The 20,397-nt window shown below is 34.3% G+C and overlaps 1 protein-coding gene across 2 annotated transcripts in view; it reads right to left on the minus strand.

The window, feature by feature from the left end:
- Positions 1 to 905: 905 nt before the first annotated feature.
- Positions 906 to 20,397, minus strand: part of Kdm2 (Lysine demethylase 2) — a 90,157-nt gene continuing 70,665 nt past the window's right edge. The window contains exons 4-11 of one of the 2 annotated variants that reach the window (XR_012468173.1): positions 18,934 to 19,121; positions 18,603 to 18,880; positions 17,550 to 17,720; positions 17,336 to 17,495; positions 15,597 to 15,744; positions 11,158 to 11,407; positions 2,501 to 4,139; positions 906 to 2,434 (exon numbers count right to left, since the gene is read on the minus strand). Coding sequence is in view for 1 of the 2 variants with exons in the window: in XM_023160369.2 (XP_023016137.2) it covers positions 2,829 to 4,139; positions 11,158 to 11,407; positions 15,597 to 15,744; positions 17,336 to 17,495; positions 17,550 to 17,720; positions 18,603 to 18,880; positions 18,934 to 19,121 (2,506 nt within the window). In the remaining variant the exon portion in view is untranslated. Of the gene's footprint in view, positions 4,140 to 11,157; positions 11,408 to 15,596; positions 15,745 to 17,335; positions 17,496 to 17,549; positions 17,721 to 18,602; positions 18,881 to 18,933; positions 19,122 to 20,397 lie in introns of both variants that reach the window. The other variant, XM_023160369.2, reaches the window with a different exon arrangement.

A 20,397-nucleotide genomic window follows, 5' to 3' on the forward strand; every position in this document is an offset into this window, starting at 1 on the left:
TTCCTGTATATTGCCATTTGAAATTGTGTTCTGTTGTGGTTATATCCTATGGTTATGTCCAGGTAGTTAAGTTTTGAGTTGTGTTCTTCCTCAATGCTGAAACATAGTTTTTCATTATTTCGTTAATTTATTTTTTTATTTGTTCTATTCTTATTCTATTGTTTTGTGATATGTACAGTCCATCGTCAACGTATCTGAACCTTTCTCCTTTTTCATCATGTGTTTTTATTATTGTTAAGATTTTGTCACCTATGGTTTGCAGGTATATTTCAGATATAATGCTAGATAGTGGGGATCACATCGCCAGTCCGTCTGTTTGTTTATAAATTTTCCCTTCAGATTCGAAATAATTTTGATTAAGTATTGTATTTAGACTGCGTTCCATTTGGTTAATGTAAGTTTTGCCCATGTTTTGGTGTTTTAGTTTCTCAGATATGATGTTTATACTTTTGTTGACTGGTATGTTGGAGTACATGTTTTTTATGTCGAACGAGAACAGTTTAGTGTTCGGACTGACATTTGTCGTAGAGATTCTGTCTGTGAGTTCCATTGAATTTTTGATGCTGTGGTCGTTGTTCCTGGTGATTTTGTTATTTTCCAGCAGCTTGACTACATTAACCTTTCTAAACTGGCGCCTGAGGGTTTGATTTACAAATTGTATGTCTTCCGTAAGCGTCATTCTTTGTGGGAGTTTTAAACTCACATTTTCATTGAACAAATCAATGAAGATCTCAATCAATTTGTAAAATAAAAAGCGCTACTCAAATTTGCTGCGACACTTCAAGAATTGTTCTTCATCATAGAATGAAAGTCTAGTAAAAAAACCTGTCGCCTGCAATTTAATAGACAGATGAGTCTATTCAGCTTCTGATAGACCTGAATTACAATAAAATCACTGAAATATATAAGTCTTAAGTGAAAAATTTATTTTGCTATAAATTTATACAAATTAAACGAAAAATATATTTTTCTACTGCCTAGTAATACTTTTATACAAGTGCTTCTCTATTAAATTGCACAAAATAAAGAACGTTCTGAAACATTGAAAAAGTATTCATCAAATCATACATTTAACGTAACTCTTAATAACTCACATATATAAAAAAGTATTTTCATCACATATAAAAACATAATATTACAAACTTTGGTACATACATAAAAATACGTAAAACTGAATTTACTGAACTCAGTTATTTTGAACATCACAGAAATAAAGTCCATAACAGAAGAGGATAATTTTTATTAGGACTTGGATCTGTGTTTGGTTACTACATAAGTATACAACATTTTCACTGAAAATTTGAAAGTAAAAATTGTTGGTATCTTCAGGTTCAGATTTTGCGGTATAAAAATAAGCATTATTCTGCTGAAAAATTCAATCATCAATAGAAGATGAGAATTATTTAATAACCAAGAGAAATTACCTTACTTAAACTATATATCTGAGAATGCTTTCAACTCCAAAAACAGAAAAATTTCGCTACATCAAATTCTTGGTTTGTCAAAACTCCAACCCCTCTAATATTGTTTTTTTTATGTTTACAGAATTTGGCAAAATATGTTTTGTTGATTTTATTTTGGCATATCAAGATCTTCAGATGATGTGGTGCTGCAGGTTTTTCCGGGTTTTCCTACAGCTGAAATGAAGTCGCTCCGAGCCGCCAATTATTTTTTGTTGTTTTATAACTTCATTATTTGTATTTTGGAAGTGTTATCATTATATAATATTTGTTCCCTTTTGATGTGGATAAATTTGTTTTTGTGTATCATAAACACATATATTAAGTTGTGACACTGCCTGACTTGCCATAAATTTATATTGTGTTCAAAATGGTCAATGAATTACCTTACTCTACTCATATTGCAAAATTTTGTGTGAAAAAATGTCACAACATCGACTTTTCCTTATGTCAAGTCTCTAAATAGAACAGATCCTTTAAACTTTCCTGTCTTGGGGAATAGATTTTGCTGAAATGAGAATCTGAAGTAGCGAACATGCACCGTAGTTTTCCATTATTCTAAAATACATTTTGTTAAAAATTGTAAAATAAACTTAGTTTATGAAAAGGAATTTTAAAGACAATTTGTATTCAAGTTTCTACACGGCACACTAATCATATATGTTTAAGTGTACCCAACCTTAAATTGAAGAAGGTACACAGGAAAAAAGATGAATCAGTTCATTTCTCAGCTGCCAATATTCAGTCTTTTATTGTAGGTATATTCCCAAGTTTAAATATAATTCCAATCTTTACTGTAGATTTTTTTGTAATTGTAATTTCTCTTATGAAAACTCAATTTACATTAGGATAAAAATAATTATTGAAAAAAGGTCTGGAGTACTACTTCACAAATTTAAAAAAATGATATCTTTAGGAATAATTTGCTTCTTTGTCCAAAGCAAGTACTATTACTACTTCTAAGTAGACTGGTACTAGAAGTACTAGGTACCTAGTACTTTCACCTAGAAGTACTAGGTACTTCTAGGTACTTCTAGTACCTAGAAGTACTAGGTACTAGAAGTACTAGGTACCAGTCTACTTCATCTCCTGAAGACGTCACCTTGGTTGGTGAAATGTGCGTTGAGAAGAGTGTTGCAGTTGGCTTTGGGGACAGTACTTGTTTTGGATGTATTCTACGCCAGAGATTTCAGGTCTACCTTCCACTTGGTTCTTTGATTTGGAGAAATGAGACAAATGATAAATACTGACATAATCCAAAAAAAATGACATTCCTTACAATTCTGCTCATTTCGTCTTTATATTTCAATCAGTCAAGAACTTTGGACAAAATATATTTCCTCATTAATCTAATGTTATGCCATATATTCAAACCCTTTGCCTGACATCAACAAGTTTGATATCTTTAACCTGCAGATTATGTTCACTTTTAGCAGCAAATTTAATGAGGGCCTGGGTAGAAATTTGTAAGGCATGTCGACAATCTAATCTTGTTAACTTTTCACATTTGGACAAATGCTCTAAACTATTTTCTGTCACCAGCTTGGCATGACTCAAATCAAGACTAATCAAGTTTGTTACAGTTTTAGCTGGTTTCGTTGAAAGCTGTGCTATACCTGCATCCGAAATTCTCGGACATGAACTCAAACTCAAATGTTGCAAACTAGGTAAATATTGCGTGACATATCGCATAGCAATATCAGTTATGTCAGTTCCAGCAAGTTTAAGAGTTTTCAAATTCCGAAATCGGATTTTTTCTGTTGATAGTCCTGTCCTAGAGTCATTGTTTGGACCTAGAATTTCGCGTAGAGCAGAATCACTGAAGTCAGATATAAAACTCAAATCTAACACTTGAAGTACTGCCGAATGATTAGTACGCAAGGATATGGCAGTCTTTACATTCACACTCACTAGTGACAGTTCTATTAGTTGATTCAGTCGCTGTATTAACCACGGTAGTTGAAATTTGTTAACATGGCACCAGTCCAAGTGAAGTATTTCAGGTTGTCGCCTAACGATGCCCTTCAGTATATCTGATGATATCTGTTTACGGCTAAAAACCATTCTCTTCCACAATGAAGGATCTACGGTGAAGGTGGCCCACGTTTTACACACTAAAGAGGTAGTAAGCAAGTCCTTTGGGGACAAATATCTGAAAACTTGGAGTAGACAACGTTTATCCATAGCAAGGTTATTAGTGGATACTGGGTTCACCATCATGATAGGTGCGGGTCTAACTACCACCATTGGTTTCTTGAGTATTTTAGTAGAATTACTGACTATCTGATGCGCTAGCTGCATCCTGAAAGCTGTTTTTCTTGGAGGATCACTTACTGGTACAGTTTTTGTTTCGACTTCTGCACATTCACTCGATCTTCGTTTTTTGATAGGTAGCAGTTCTTTATTGTCTCTTTGCTCACTTTCACTTCCCGAATCGGACATTTGTTCTTGGTGGTGTTTATTGTCAAAAGCACTAGAAGCATCTGAACTTATCGACATTCTGCGCATGTCTGACGATTTTTGTCTGGCGCGAAAATGACGAGGTCTATAGTCTGTATTTTTGCCTAGCTTACAACAAATCGGACATTCCCAAGAATTTGGCATATCTTCGTTGATGTACCCGGAAAATTCTGGGTAAAGACGTTGGACGCACAATGGATGGGCAATTTCGTAGCAGACCTGAAAAAATATAAATTACTTACTTTTCAGTGTTGATAGAATTATTTGGAATAAATTTCCAATATTTTGTCGAGGTCAACTAATTTTACTTTGCAATAAAGTATTTCAATGATATTAAAAGAAATCTGAACCAATTAGTAAGTTTGGTAAATGAAAAAACATTCCAATGCATACGCTGATAAAATAACAGGGTAAAAACCATTAGGTTGTTTAAAAAATTTTGTCCGTTTCAATGTCATGTGTTTTTGTAGCTCCATATCTCAATGAATTTTTATTATACTGTGTCGTGATATATACTGATCGTTAGAGAATGTTTTACTCTAAGCATTGATGCTGTTGATTTTTTTCAAATTTCAATTTATTTTGCCTCTTTTCAGCTTATTACCATATGATGTCAATCATCTAAAAATTAAATTAAACCAAAACGCTGCCGAAATAGACCGAAAAATTAACCAGTCATTTGGCAATGGCATTGCTAATGAACGTTGACTCCCATGCAGTTTTTATGGTTTAAAACGTATTGGGAAAGTCAAAAAGCTCCAAAAAGTGGGTACCCCACATTCTGTAACCGGGCCAAAGCATCTCAGCAGAGTCCTATTGTGAGAAAGTCGACGAAATGTACCGAAAATTGCATCAGCATCAGCCGCCACTGGTCAACAGAAGAGGTCCGATCCTGCTCCACGACAACGACCATTTCACAATTCACCATTCAAAAATTAAAATGAATTTTGCGTCGAAGTTCTGCCTCAGCCACCATACATCTCGCCAACGGACTAGTATTTTGTCAAGCACTTAGGTAATTTTCTCATCGGTAGAACATTTGCCAATTAGGACCAGGCAAAAACGATCTTTGTCGAATCCAGACCACACAATTTTTATGATGACGGAATCAATCGACTTGTGTTACTTGGCAAAAGTGCACTGATTCAAACAGAGCTCATTTCTCTGAAATTGAATAAGTATTCACCGAGATACTTTAGTTTAAAGTAGACTCAAGAACGGACAAAACTTTTGAAACAACCTAATATTTCACTTCAGATGAATTCTGAGTAGAGCTGTTCATGTTTTTTTTAGAATTAATTAGATTGGGCGTGAAATTTTAAAAACTGTGAAAAAAAATTATAAACTTAAGATTCACTGAAGACTTGCAATTGTGCTTTAGAGTTGTAATTTAATTTTGAAACATAGTACAATAGCTATTCAATTATGAATGGACCGACCCAAAACTTGATGAAAATTGATATCACTATCCATGATAATAATTAAGCAATTGAGAAACATGGAGAATCAGAAGTCGCTGTGCTTGATATTTCTAAGGCCTTTGACCGTGGGTGGCATGTGGGTTTGCTGGTCAAACTTCCATGCTCGGCTTGTCGGATCATTTTTGTGTATGGCTCTTCAGCTTCCTGAAAGAACGTTTCCTGCAAGTGGCCGTCGATGGATATCTCTCGAATACTTTCACCATCAATGCTGGTGTTCCCCAGGGATCCATATTCTCTCCAATTCTCTTTTTATTGTATATCAACGACTCATTGGAAAAAACCAAGAATCCAATATATTGCTTTGCTGACGACAGCACACTTGTCACTTGTCATTCCATTTGGATTCCAGGACATTGGCTACGGGGGCACATCTTCACCGGCAGCAGGAGGCTGCATATCATAATGAGGATCTAGAAGTGATTTCGAATTGGGGTGAAAGCAACCAGGTTCAATTAAATGACACAAAAACCCAGGCATCGGTTTTCTCAAAGAAGGTCTCCGACTCAGATATAATAATGTCAGGTCAGACAATTCCGCTTTCTGCTTCAATAAGTTTGTTGGGGGTTGAAATGGACACCAATATGTCTTGGCAAAATCATGTCGCTGGAATTGCAAAGACTGCTTCTCAAAATCTTGGAACACTGTTCAGAACCAGAAAACTGTACACACCTCAGCAACTTTTGATGCTTTACAAAACTCGGATCAGACCTTCTTTGGAGTATTGTTCTCATGTATGGAGCTCTGCCCCCAAACATACCCTGAAGTTGCTGTATTCCATCCAGAAAAGAGCCATTCGCCTGATTGGAGACAAGAATATCACATGCAACCTTGATAGCCTGGAACATCGAAGAAGGGTTGGAGATTTGTCCCTCTTCTATAGATACTTTCACGGAAAGTGTTCAAGTGACTTGACACATTTGATACCAGCAAGGGTGGTACATATCAGAAATACGCGACGGACTGTGGCTGCTTATCGTTTTGAGGTTCAAGTCAGTACTCCTCGAACTTTGGTGTTCACGAACTCTTTCATCTGGAGAACTGCGTCCATGTGGAATAAACTTTCTGAGAAAGTTTTTACAATCTAATCTCCAGCGATCTAAATCCGATTTGAATCACTACTTTCGCACAGGCACCGCTCTGAGAGCGCCTCAAGAATTTTTCTGTAGTGTTTGTAATTTGTCCTTTTTTTAGACGCGTGTTGCTAAGACCTTCCTCGGTAGAAAGCTACAGTGCTAGCGAAACGCATCTAGGAATAAAAAATGTTTGTGAAAATTGTTCAATTATTATCATGGATAATAGCTTTTAATATCATTCATAACTTTGAAAATGAAATGTTCGAATCATCAACACAATTAAAAATCAATATCATAATACCAATGTCATCATATTTTGATTCTGTGATTCAATTGACAATTTTGAACAGAAAGTGGTTACTATAACGTATGTATAATAGTTACCTAAATACTATGAACATATAGTAACATTCGTGACATTTATGGGTTTTCAGTCCTGTGAAATCTGATTTTTGTTTTATAAATCGAATACGATAAAATTTAGATAGGTTTTTCAACTCATCAGTTACAATTATAATTATTTTGCTATATAACTCAAAAAAGAAAAAATATATGAATTTTTAATTAAAAAAAATACTTCATTTGGATTACATTATGGAAATGTCCTCTGTTTTCTTTCTATTTTATATTCTGATTGAAAACTGAATAAAATCTCACAGAAAAACAAATAAGTCAATTGAAAATGTTTCCAAACTGACTGACAGTTTTTGCATACACAGTATACTGGATGTTGAATATTACTTGATATGGAAGTGTCCCTGTTCACCTTCTTTTCACAGGAGAGGAAGCTATTTTTGATTGAAAATGATTGTGAATCATGCCATATTCTTATTTCTGTTCAACATGATAGAAACTGCTTTTTTTCAGTTCTCTTTTAGTTTCGTTGGTTTCTGTTATCAGAATTATGGCGTTGTCCTAATCACCATCTTTTGTCAAAATATGCTCTACTAATTTGGTTATTCTAATTTTGAAACATCTTGAGATTTCATCAGTATATGTTATGATGTAGCCTCATCCACCTCATCTTTTTAGGAAGACTAGCTAAGTAAAATTCTACACATTTCTATAAATTACATTTATATACAGCGTTAAATTCTCAATTTTTTTCAATTTTCTCCATAGAATGCTATCTGAAGGAATAGTGAAACACCCTTTATATTTTTTTAACCTCTATAATCAATGATAATTCAATTGTGATTGCTTTTTTTCAATTCATCTTTTGTTTAAGATTGCCATAATACACCATTAGGATTATTCAAAATAACCCTTGAAAGAATGTAAACTTTAAAGACTGGAGATAACTTTGTCAAAGCTATTTTCGGAGTTTAAAAACCTTCAGACCTCGGTCAAAAAACCAAGAATATAGCTTTTACATAAACCTAATGAAGATATAAAAATTCAGTGTACATTAAAAATGTCCGACAATTTGAATTATGTAACAAACAAGCGAGTTCAATTTTCATTCTAAATTTCATTTTCTGAAAGTGATACCATAATGGCTCTGAGATCTCCTTTGAAAATAATATCCACCTCTATAGTTATGTGACTATTATAATCAAAATTAAAGTTAAAAATCAAAAATATATTTTGAGTTTTTTCATAAAACCCTTTTAGTGATTTTCACCTTCCACCATCTGAAAAATTGAAATTATAATGGAGAACTAACTAAGGGTGTAGAAAGGACCAACTTCAAGTTCAGCCTGACAAGTTATTGTATACGCCCACACTATAATAAAACACTTATATGCCCATAGTCCGTTTCATAATGAGATCCATTATGATACAGATTTTTCATGATAAATCAAATTTTTAATCAGTAGAAGCCCATAATTTTTCAATCAAACATGCTGTGCATTCGACATTTATCTTACATTTCTATATAATTGTTTTATTTGTCAAAATCAGTAGGCATTAAATGTTCATAGAATATAGCTAAATTTTTGATAATTATATTATCAAAATGTCTGATATCAGTGATATAGACGAATTACCATTGACTCCTCCACACATATCGGGGAAATATTTTACCCCAAAAATGTAAGTGCACAAAAAACTATATCAATGGTTTATGGACTGGAGATATACAAATAATATTTTGACATTCTCCTAAAATGTTTTAATTGCTTATTTTCAAGAATTGATGGAAACTATGAGATCATCTAGTACATGGACACATTATTCAATAATAAAATCGCTGGTAAATATCAACCATAATGTAGACATTTCCAAATAGAAGAAGCGGAAGTGCAAAGGATATGTTGGAAAAAAATCAAAAATATTTTCACCTGAACAAATAGAAACATTTATTGACGAGGCACCTGATGAAAAGTTTTTAATAATAAAAGTGAGTACCTACCTAACATTGCATTTTTGAAGATTTTGTCATGATTACATTTTCCATTTGACATTTGAATTTTGAGAAAACTTAGCGAAGCAGGTTGAGGCGCTGGCTTTGAAGGAGACTACATTATGAGACGCGGGTTTGAAGCTAGCCTAGGTCATCCTGCTTTCTATTTCTTTTCTTTATTTCTTATTGTTTTTATTTTTAGTTTCAGGTAGCAATGATTTTTGGAATAATGGGAGCACGCCGAAGGAAAAATATATGAATCTACGGCCAAAATTTTGCCGTACCTCATCTTTTTTCATTAATTATTTTAATGGATATTACACAATTCAAAACATTGGTATTGATAAATTTGGTCATTTAGGGACACAAATAGCAACATATTTAAGTCTGCCTGATCCGAATTTATATATAGGGCAGTGTTTTCGAAGGACATCTGCAACCCAATTAGTTGATGGCATTGGTGATATTACTATATTAAAACAACATGGTGGCTGGAAATCAAATTCAGTGGTGGAAGGCTACAATAATGAAATGAATGTAAATATTTCTTCCACTTCCAGATCACTGTGACCTGGAATAAACTTTTCAAAGTACAAAATAAAATAATCTTAATATTTTTAAGAATTTGGATCAATTACAATTATTATGTTCAAAATATAAATTTGATGTTTATAGTTTTCCTATATCTATAGTAATACCATTAATTAAAATTTTGTAGAATTTTTTAAAGAAATACGAGTAATTACTGTTATTGTGTTCAATACAAATATAAATATAATATTTATAGTTGGTTGTTGAAAAAAAAACCTATGCAACTCTCATGTAATGATTATAAATACACTCGCATAAACCATACGAAACTCATCTTCGGCTTGTTTCCCCATAAATGCTCGTGTATTATTAACCATCATTACATAATCGTTGCATAATATACTATTTTATAAAAAAAGTGTTTTGTTCATCATTAAAAATTATTGGGTAGTTTGGTGGATCTTAGCTATTATCTCTCAGTTATTTTTGAACTGTGTATGTAACTTGTGCTAAAAATTTTATCTAAATCCCAAAAGTACAAATATGTAAGAACCAGCTGACTCCATATCAAATTTGTGAAACCTTTGGGAACTTGGTGAATTTTTGAATCTGTAATAAAGCGAACTTTGGTGCAATATATACTTGAATATATTTAACAATGAAAAGTGAGGTACTCCTTTAATTTACAAAAATTATTCCTGATAGCAGCAGGATAAGAAAATATAAAATAACTACATTTTATTATTATTATTATTATTCATGCATTAGATCTCACACAAGATCTTCATCTTTTCTTAGTTCATGTAGATTTCTAAGGATTGTTCATAAGGAAAAGCTGGTTGTTGGTAATAAATGATTGAAAAAAAAATAACTTCAAGTGTTCCACTGCAAACTACCCTTTGTGTCTACGATTTTTACAGAAAAACTCATTAAGCTTCGATAAAAAGTATTTTCGATTCGTTTAAATTTTAATACTACCTTTTTTATTCCAAATATAATTTTTTTATTCTTTATTTGGGATTTCAGGAATTAACATTAAAATACTTGGATTTTAAACAGTATTTGTAGTACTGATACTGAAGTGTTGTTTCATTCAGAAGCTTCGAACTTTCAGAAGTGGAGGCGAAGTTCAGTTACACCCGCTATTCATGCTATTAATGTCAAGTAACCAACGGGATTGTATTGTATTGATTACAATTTTCTTCTCCCAATTTCAAAAGTTGATCAAAGCTATCACCCTTTTTCGAGAACAGAAATATACTAAAGACAAATATTTAAAACAGTCAGTTGTCACTGGGACTGATACAATATTTGTCCTCACAGTCAACACTCACACCACTGATGATGCCTGCCGCAGTATCAGACGAAACGTTTAGTACTTCAGGTTCCAAGGTCTACTAGCCCGGATTTTATTCTTTTTAATTTAAACAGTTGATAAATGAACAATGAGTTAGAATTGGTAAACCTAACACCTGCGATTTATATTGAATGAAGATACTACGTTTTTTCTGGTTTATTATTACTTCTAAAAATGTTTTTTTTTCAACTGATGTTTTTATTAAGAACAATTTTGAATACTCATGATACAAAGATTTTTAACCTATAATACAAGAAACATTTTATAAATTTCTTCAGGTAGGTATCACATTATATCACAAATTTTTATTTTGAACGTTGAAGCATGATACAGAAATTATCACAGAAGGGTTAACTGTCCAGTCCTATTCAGTCTTATAATTTTCGCGTCGAAGCCTGGCTTTGTGTGCTCTTTTATTATTGCAGTTTCGACAAATCAATTCACTTACAGAACATTCCATGAGGTTACTGGCGCTCTCACAACGTTGGGGACCTTTTTGTAATGGGGTCACTGGAGTCTGCATCCATCCATCTAATCCACAGTAAGCACAAGCTGCCGTAACTGGTAGCATCGGTTGAAGACATTGTCGCATGTTGCATGTCTGCTTTGCTCTACCAGGACCTCCGAACTTCACCATGTCGAGACAAAAGCTGCATTCACCACAATCGCTCCGTTGACATGCTTCGCATTTTTTACACCTGAAATAACAAATGTATGATCACCACAAGCTTTTTGGAACGATTTTCTCGTATTCTTTATAAAAATGAACTTTGTCTGGGAGCTTTCAGTGCCACTGACAACATGGAAATAACAAAATCACAAAACAGTTTTCATGTCCTAGAAATAGTCTCAAAAAAATAGAGGTGAATCAATTCATTAAATGAACACATTACCTTGATAAGAAAATTGAAAGTAACAGCTTAAAAAACGTTCTTCCTCACTAATGTTAAATCTATGAGTGGGTTCCTAATATTAAAAAAGTGGCAAGCTTATTCAGATTTAATACTGCATTCGATAACACTCTATGATTATCGTACTTATTTCATTGTCACTTTCAAACTATTCTGCGAACTGATTGAAATTATCATGCAGTCCGATGCTAACTCGTAATATGATTATATCATATTCGAACATTTTTGTTAATTTGTGAACAGAATTCTAGTCTTCTTGAGTTCACTTTTCAAGTTACTCCATTCCCAGTAACTAGTTCATGTGATTTTGAGTCGATCATCTAGGAAGATCATTACCACTGTAGGTGGTCTGTCGTCCGATGTTAATGACAATTGGTTCGCGGTAGACCAACTTTACGTTTCATAGAATTTCCCACAATGGATGCAATGCTGCCTATCTCTAACACCACATATTTGTCTGTGGCGCAGTAGCGCACACTGAGATCCACTCTTGTGTCCACATTTTTTACACTGATGTGAATCCAGTGCTAACTGATGGAGATCCTGTGGGCTGGGTTGGGTCACCGCCACAGTTTTCGGATTGGTTGAGTCCCATCTTAGTGATTCCGGGCTGGAACCCGGCGTTTTCTGGCTCACAGAACAGTGAGGGAGCTTACCCCCAGTGCTGACCCTGCTCGATGGTTGTTGGTCGGGGGTAGTCGTCAATGTGGTTTGCTTCGGTTTTCTTCCACTCGAAGACGGCAGAGTTGATTTGGCTTCTACTCCTTTCTTCATTGTTGACAACTTACATTTGAAGCCTTTACAGAGACCTGTTATTTCCTGGGCTGCCTAGCTGTTACTCAGATGAGTGTAGGGGATGATTATTCAATATGGAGTTCACCCAGTCAATAGCTAAGCAGGTAGCAGGCAAAAGTTCGATGAAGTTAAAAAATCCCCGGAAGTTCAGTTGGAACTCTTCGGCCTGTACTGAAGATTTCATTTAAATATTCCTTTTCCGTACGTAAATAATAAAATTGTTGGAAATCTTCATATAAGTGCACTATTGGTATATTTTAATGCTTACCTCCAATGCAAATAATGTACCACACCACTATAGCTACACTATAGCACACAGACCGGAGATTTTAAAAACGAAACAGGACTTATATTTAAATTCACCGGGGATGATTTTCAAAACCAGACTGATTGGATATCTTCACGTTGACATTCATCAAGTATGGACTTTTCCATTTTTTGTTCTATCAACTTTGTTTTCAATTATAATGGGGAATTTTCCTCCTGACGAAAATCAAGTAGTTTTCATAAAAGAGCTCTAAAACAACGCATTTTAAACTTATCATTTCGACCTTTTTCTTTGAAAAATTATTTAAATATTTAAAAAAGAGGAGTGAAATAATGCATTCAACATTTAAAGGGATTCGTTTCTATTTTACCATTTGGGAACATCGGTTATAGCTAGTAAAGGACAATGAATCTGTTACCTGTATGAGACAAAGATGACATATTTCAGAGGCGTGCTGTTCTGTTCCGAGTTCATAAACATTCTGTGACATATGACATTTTGTGCACCTAACCTATCTTCCTCTATATAAATAAATAACAAAACAACTGTTGTTTATGTGGCTTGTGGAGGTGGTAATGAACTATAATTTATATTTTGCCTTAGTTGTTGATTTATAAAGATAATTTTCCTTTTTTAAAGTAGAATATCTAGATACGTGTAAATTATTTCAACTTGATATAGGCGCTGTTGCCAATATGTGAATTAGAAACAAATCCCTTTGAAAATTAAAACCCAACATTTGAAACATCAATTTGAATACTTTTCGAAGTGAATTTGAAAAACACATGAATTAAACTCAACTTTATTTTGTTCAAACTTGCATTTGCTGTAATAACCCAAATTGAGGAACATTCCCCATTGGGACTACCCGTTAAATAAATAAATCTCTGTAGTTGTCTTTTTAGGGTTGCCACAGCAACATAGTATCTTTGCGTTGGGATGTCTCTTCGGTTCCAGTCTATCTTCTTTTTTTTATCACTTGTAATCTGGATGGGGTTTTTCCTCGTTCCCTTTTAACCGACAATCTCTCTTCGAGGTGCACAAGTAGCACCAATTGCAATAGTGCTTCCGTGGAACATGTGCCAGGTTTCTATTGATGCTGATATTTCGTCTGGGCTTTTTCACTTGAGATACAATAGGAATACTACTGAGCCCAAGAAGTCTTGAAAACTGCACCATATTTCGGGATCTATTGCCATACAGGTCAAACAACTTCACTGAGATAACTTCTGACCAGCTTCAGACCAAGATCTTTTTTCTTATATTGTCTATTGCTTATGGGTCTGGTCCCTCTAAATCCGATCTCACAGTTGTGATGTATCAATTACCGAATTTTTTCTTCCTAGGGCTACCGCTTTTTTCCGAGGTTGTTGCCTCTATTTCCTCTCTAATGTTGGCGATCTGTCTCTGGCGTAGGCTACCCGTGCTTTTTTTTAAGTATTTTCTCGGACGTTGTCGATCAAGATTCTCTTCTCAAATCAATGTTATTTCTTCTGGGAGCATTCTGTTTCTGTTCCTTCGAAGAAGACCACCCTTCTCAACTGCAATTCTATTCTTTTGATTTTCGTAGTCCCAAATTTTAGTGCAGCTATCAATACAGTCGGGTGTCTATCTATTCTTCCGCCCTGCAGCTGGAGGCATTAGAATACTCTTGCCAGGTGAGGTGTTATCCGTGGAAGGGAATTATCCTAAATCATTTCTTATACTAAGATGTATGGATATATGTATTGGTGCTGAAAATATGTATGACGCTGAAACCACTAAGTTTCATAACAGAACCTTCGAGATAACGAGCGCCCTTCCTCTTATGAAGCCTTCACATAGTGATGCGAAGTAGAAGCTTCTTAATTTCCCAACTTTAGAACACACCTGGGAGGCTAGGCGCTGCAACCATGAAGTAACTTATCGGGTATCTAACAAACCTGCCTTGCACTAAATTTTTGAGCAGCAGAAACAGAATCTGCATCAGTACAGAAAACAATCTCCCCCATTGCAGGACAGCAAACTTCCTCATATGGGAATATTACTGTGAGCATTAAGGTGGAAATCTTGCTCCTTGAACATCCAAAAACATCAACAATTAACTGGAATATCTTCAATATGCCATTATGCCTGATGTAGAAGCTATCTCAGAAAATGGTTCACAGGTACAATTGATTCTATACTGCACATTTCTGTCTGAATGGCTACAGGATACCTGAGAGGATCAGGAGAACGCATTCTAGCTGGTGTCTCCCTGAAATGTCTTATAGCAGGCCTACTTTCCAAGTCACACATTTATGTTGCTCAACTACCTGACGAAGGTAGCAAGACCGATAGTACATTGAGAAAAATTCCATGGTCTGTCAACATTCTTCACAAAGGAAAATAAGATCCTGATAGCAGAGCACGTACTTTGTGCCTGTCCTGCCGTGATCCAGATCAGGTTTTCAGTGTTTAAAAAGGTCCCACTAACCTGAAAGATCACTCTCCAAATAAAGTGATTTGCTTCATTATCAAGCTGGATTTATTTGGTTGAGTTTGAATATAAATGTGAGCCAAAACAAACTCTATCGTCAAGACTTGCTGCTGTGTACTCCAAGATACAATGACGGTTTGAATGCTCGATTGCCATGGGCTAATTTTCTTTCTTTAGATTTTAAAAAGTCTATAGAAAAATACCTCTTTCAGATTTTACTTTATACATTAATACATTATTTAAAATATTTTCTGAATTAATGTTGGCTAACTTCTTGCTCTTTATGCTAATATATATTGTATTAGTTTGAAAATGTCCTTGTAGGATGAAACTGAAGTAACGTTAGTTACTAATACTACTTACTACTACTAGTTACTAACATTACTTTATTTATGAAAGGCTTGAAAAACCTTTGAAATGAAGTCCAAAATAAGCAGTTTTGATAAAAAACTTACCTAGTTCGTCTTCTTCTTGGCCCTCCCTTTTCAGACGATTTGGGCCCCTTGAACACTCCCTGTTTAGAAGACTTGTTCACTTGGTTTCCTTTATTATATGGTCCCCTTGGGCTAATTATTTTTGATTTGTTCTCTTGGTCTTCTGGAACTGGATAAAAAGTAAATATCAATAAACTAACAAACTGTGAATATCTTCAAGACACATTTGTTTAATAGTTTCGTGTTTTTAAAATGTGACTTGTCTTTATATATATATATATATATATATATATATATATATATATATATATATATATATATATATATTATTGTTTTGTATTTTATAAGTGACTGACTGTACTACGAAGAGCATTATTTGCTAATAAAGAGTAATAATATATATTTGTTTTAAAAAAAATGCAAAAACGGATTGATTCTGAATTCAAGTGATGCATCATCAAAAAGGTAATTTTATAGGAAATTCATCTATGAGATTGTTCACTAGATAACTTTTCATTTTGATGCCCTTTTGCGAAAACAACCATGTCATCAAGTAACTCCAGGTATGCCTCCAACATTTCGCGACTAACTTATTCTCGTGTATGGCAGTTAATGGAGAACAGTTCGAGCACCTACTGTGGATTAATGTAGTTTGAGGTAGTAATGTAGTAATGAGGTTTTTATTGAAAAAGACCACTTAACATACAAATAACCTTGAGAATATGGGATAAAAATTATATTTATATTTTTTTGTATCAATGGCATCAACTGCGATGGCCATTATCCTTGTGATATGGATATGGTAATAACTCTCCGAGCCATCTAGGATGCATTATGACTATTTGTAGAGTCGTCGGCCATGTAATGTATCAGAATCAAGCAAACTATAACTAAAAAAATCTCTCGAGAAAAATATCTGGTCGAGGTTGCGTTTAACTCTACAAACTTTGGATCGTGAGTCGAGCGCACTACCATTTGCTACAATTCCCTGCTGTGATGCTTATATTGTTTTGATCGATATGCCAAAAATAACCCTTTTTGTGACTATTGCATGTTCGTAACTCAAAATCTAAACTATATCCATCCAACAAAGTAACCCAAACAAAAATATATGCGTGATCAAAGCATGATCACCACGCACATTTGCATCTAGTAGGTAAAATAAACAAGCCTCCTTACGCTGGCCAATCAAATTTAACTGCAATCGGCTGGCGGAATTCATGTTACAGTATTGGAGTGGTCAGTTACATTTTAACACGTGCAGTCTGTACATATACGGTATTTTCAAGTTTAAAATTTTAAAAATATCATTCATGTTACAGTATTGGAGTGGCAGTTACATTTTAATACGTGCAGGCTGTAGGTACATATACGGTATTTTCAAGTTTGAATTTTTTAAATATCAAGAACTGATACAGCCGAAGAAACTTCTAATTTGTGTCTCTATACTTCACTTAAAAAATGTTCCTACACCCAGCCGAATATTATTAAAGAATACTTTGGTCATTCCTTAGGGCAACAAGCAGCCTTGTCTGGGAGATCACGTGCCCTATACATGATAATGTTTTGAAACACTCAGCACTTCGATGATGATGTTGACTTAGATTCATATGTAAATGATGTGTCACTATTCCAAAAAAACTAAATATATGGGGTGGCTTCAACGTTTTGAATTCTAACAAATCAAGATCTCTGAGCTTGAAACATTACCAAAAGTCCGAGTGAAATGAAACATATTTCAATTCAACCAAAACATTTACCTGCCAGAATGGCTCGTCCTGTAATAGCCATATCCCTATTATCCTGTCTGTGTAAACCAATGAGTGTTCTTACATCTTGTATGAGTGATATAGGGTCCTTCAGTAAATCGGGAACATTCTTTTTATTTGGTGGAAGCATATGCAGGTATAATACAATTTCCTGTATGAAAAAAAAAATTAGTTTGTAAAATAATGATTAGATGAATTTTTTCACCTTGAGACCATGTAATTCAGCTTGAGTGAGGTGTACATGAGGCCTATCAGGAGGTATAGGTGCATCTTGTCCAGTGGTTAGATGTGAATTTCCTAATAAGCAATGTACATATCGCTCCAGCACATACCACAACATTTCAGTGAAAAAGGGATACCGAAATTTCTGTGGGACCTAAAAAATTGTTTTAAAATGAATAATATTTCCAGGTAGTGAACTGATAAAGCCCTTATTGATCGATATTCAGAAATAAACTCTAAAGTTCTCAGCTTCTAGTTAAAACTGAAGGCAAAAAAAGTTATTTCTTTCGCCACAAAAATATTTTCAATGAATTCAACGAGACACTAAAAAGAACTGACTGTAGATTTGACAGTCTTGTGAGAAAATCGATTCTTGAGAAGTGTTTTGTCTCCTAGAGATTCGCTTCTTTCATAGGAATTTATAATTATCTGAGCTGTCTTAAAGAAAAACTGGTGAGGATGAAAGGGTGGTAAACCTTTGGATCATATATCGGACATCTACTAGTCTTGGTGAAACTGGCTTTGAATAACCTTTTTAGAAAAGGCTCTGTAATTTTAAAATTACATTTCGGTAAAATGGAAAAATACATTTGAAAGGTTTGAATCTTCTAATGACCCACTTTCACAAATGAAATAAGTAATCTTTTTTGAAGAATGTATATGAAATGTATACAACACTTTCATAAAAACCTTTTTTGAAGCATAATAACAATACTATCCAACCAACGGTACAACACCAAAATGGGGAATAAAACGTACTTTGTGCAACTTATCCATTTATTCAGATTTTGAAGCGTATCCAATTTTGAACGTAGTCAAAATTTCACATTTGTTAGCACACTGGCGTCACCGACCCATAGGATCTTTTGACTCCAATTTTGGACACATTTTTGCATTTTGCATTTACGATAATTAATTATAGAAAAAATCTGCATGTATTATATTTCTTTAATTGGTTATATTTCCTAAATTTAATGGTTTTCTTTCTAATGGTGTTAACAAATAATCTTATTCTACTATTTTATTTCGTACTTACTTTGGTGGTATCCTCGACCTGAGCAATTTTCAACTGTTTTTCAATTCCATAAGAGTGAAGGAAATTTCCTCCGAATACAAGTGAATCAACAGGCGTATACACAGCATGAATCCAGCCTGTAGGTATAAAAAAAGTGTTGCCTTCCTGAAGAATTATCCTTGCACATTTTTCTACAGTGTCGCCAAAGAAAATGTCGGATTGTTTTCCAGACAATACCCAACGTTCATAGAGTTCTAAGTTGTGCTCTGTAGGTGGTATTAACCAAAATACTTTTCCCCCTAGAATTAATTAGATAAGCGGTTGTCACTGTGAGTGTAGACTTCGAACTTACCTTTCAAAATATGATACCAAACAGATGTCCCACCGAAATCTACATGGAAATCTGTGTAACAACCTTTAACAGACATAAGGCAGTATTTTTGAACTTTTGGATATTTCATTTCTTCAAGAACATTTGTTGCTTCTATTTGACTCTCTTTCAAATGTCTCGGCCACACGCAATCTACCCAGTCAACTTGTCTGAAAACAAATATTTTTTTAAAATAAAAGCTGATTATAGGAATTGTTGAACATCAATCATCATCTAGTTTCTCTCCAAGAGAAGTTGAAAATAAAATGACAGAGTATTATTGAGTGTGTTTGTTATTTTTAAACTTTTTTAAAATTTACTGAGGGTACTCATTAACAAGAGTATCAGTACAATAGTAACATCATAAGACTCAATAAATACCAATGATAAAGGCTCTGATTCCATTTCAGTTGCCTTGCACTGGAAACTGCTGAAGAGTATCTCAAATAACGACTCTTGTCGGCGACCGATTCGATATATCAATGGACTGTCTTTGGAAGCCTCGTTTACCATTGATGTTCATAGATCTAGTCTTCTTATCGATTCTTTGGATGAGTTTTTGGCCATTAGAGATGTCAACACTGTTTTGTAATAAGACTTGTCCTTTAAGGATAGTGGTCTCCCACTTCTTGCCTTTTTTGTGGTAATTTGAAGAATGTAAAAAGTAAATCTATTAGCATTGCTATGCTAATGTGAAAACCTTGAAAGAGAAAGTAACGGAAAAATTGTTAGTTATCGATGACAGGAAGGTACTGACAAGGTACTGACATGTTCGAACATTTCAAAAATAAGTTCAAATATATTTTGAAAAAATGGAGGTATCTGTGAGAACATACTACCACCTACTGAAAATAAAAACAACAATAAAAATTAATTGGCGCTCCGGGGCGACTTCATTAATTCCAGTGGCGCATTTGCTTTTTCAGCTGCAGGAAAATCCGGAAAAACCTGCAGCACCACATCACCTGAAGATCTTGAACTACCAATTTCCTCTCTCTTGTGAAACAAAATGTAGGGTGTCTCCAGAGGCTCCAATAGATTTGATGCGTCGCCAGAACACTTCGTGACACGACTATCGGCAAACTTAAACCAGTCCGTTTCGTCTTTGACTAAGGCGTAATAATGACCAAATTCAACGCCAGAACTACAGTGAACAATGACTGCATGAATATTATAATAGTGGTCTGCTAGATTGAAATGCTCATCTATTTCGAACCTTCCAAAGAGTTTCTTACTTCCGTCAGAGGTTGAGCCTTGTTTGAAGATCATCAGTGTTATTATTAGATTAACTGGTGCCTCAGCTATACTTGTTTCCTGTTTCCAGTTAGTTTGGCGCATGTTTGGCAATACAGTCCATCATCACTTGTTAAAAATTCCATTTTCAAATTATTTAACAATAAGCTTTGCACGGACTGGTTATTAATCATATTAGGAAAAGCTGGATGA

The sequence above is a fragment of the Leptinotarsa decemlineata genome, unplaced genomic scaffold (genome assembly GCF_025532065.1).
Source record: "Leptinotarsa decemlineata unplaced genomic scaffold, Ldec_3_MD MMD2_tig00078346_RagTag_RagTag, whole genome shotgun sequence".
NCBI classification, from domain to species: domain Eukaryota; kingdom Metazoa; phylum Arthropoda; class Insecta; order Coleoptera; family Chrysomelidae; genus Leptinotarsa; species Leptinotarsa decemlineata.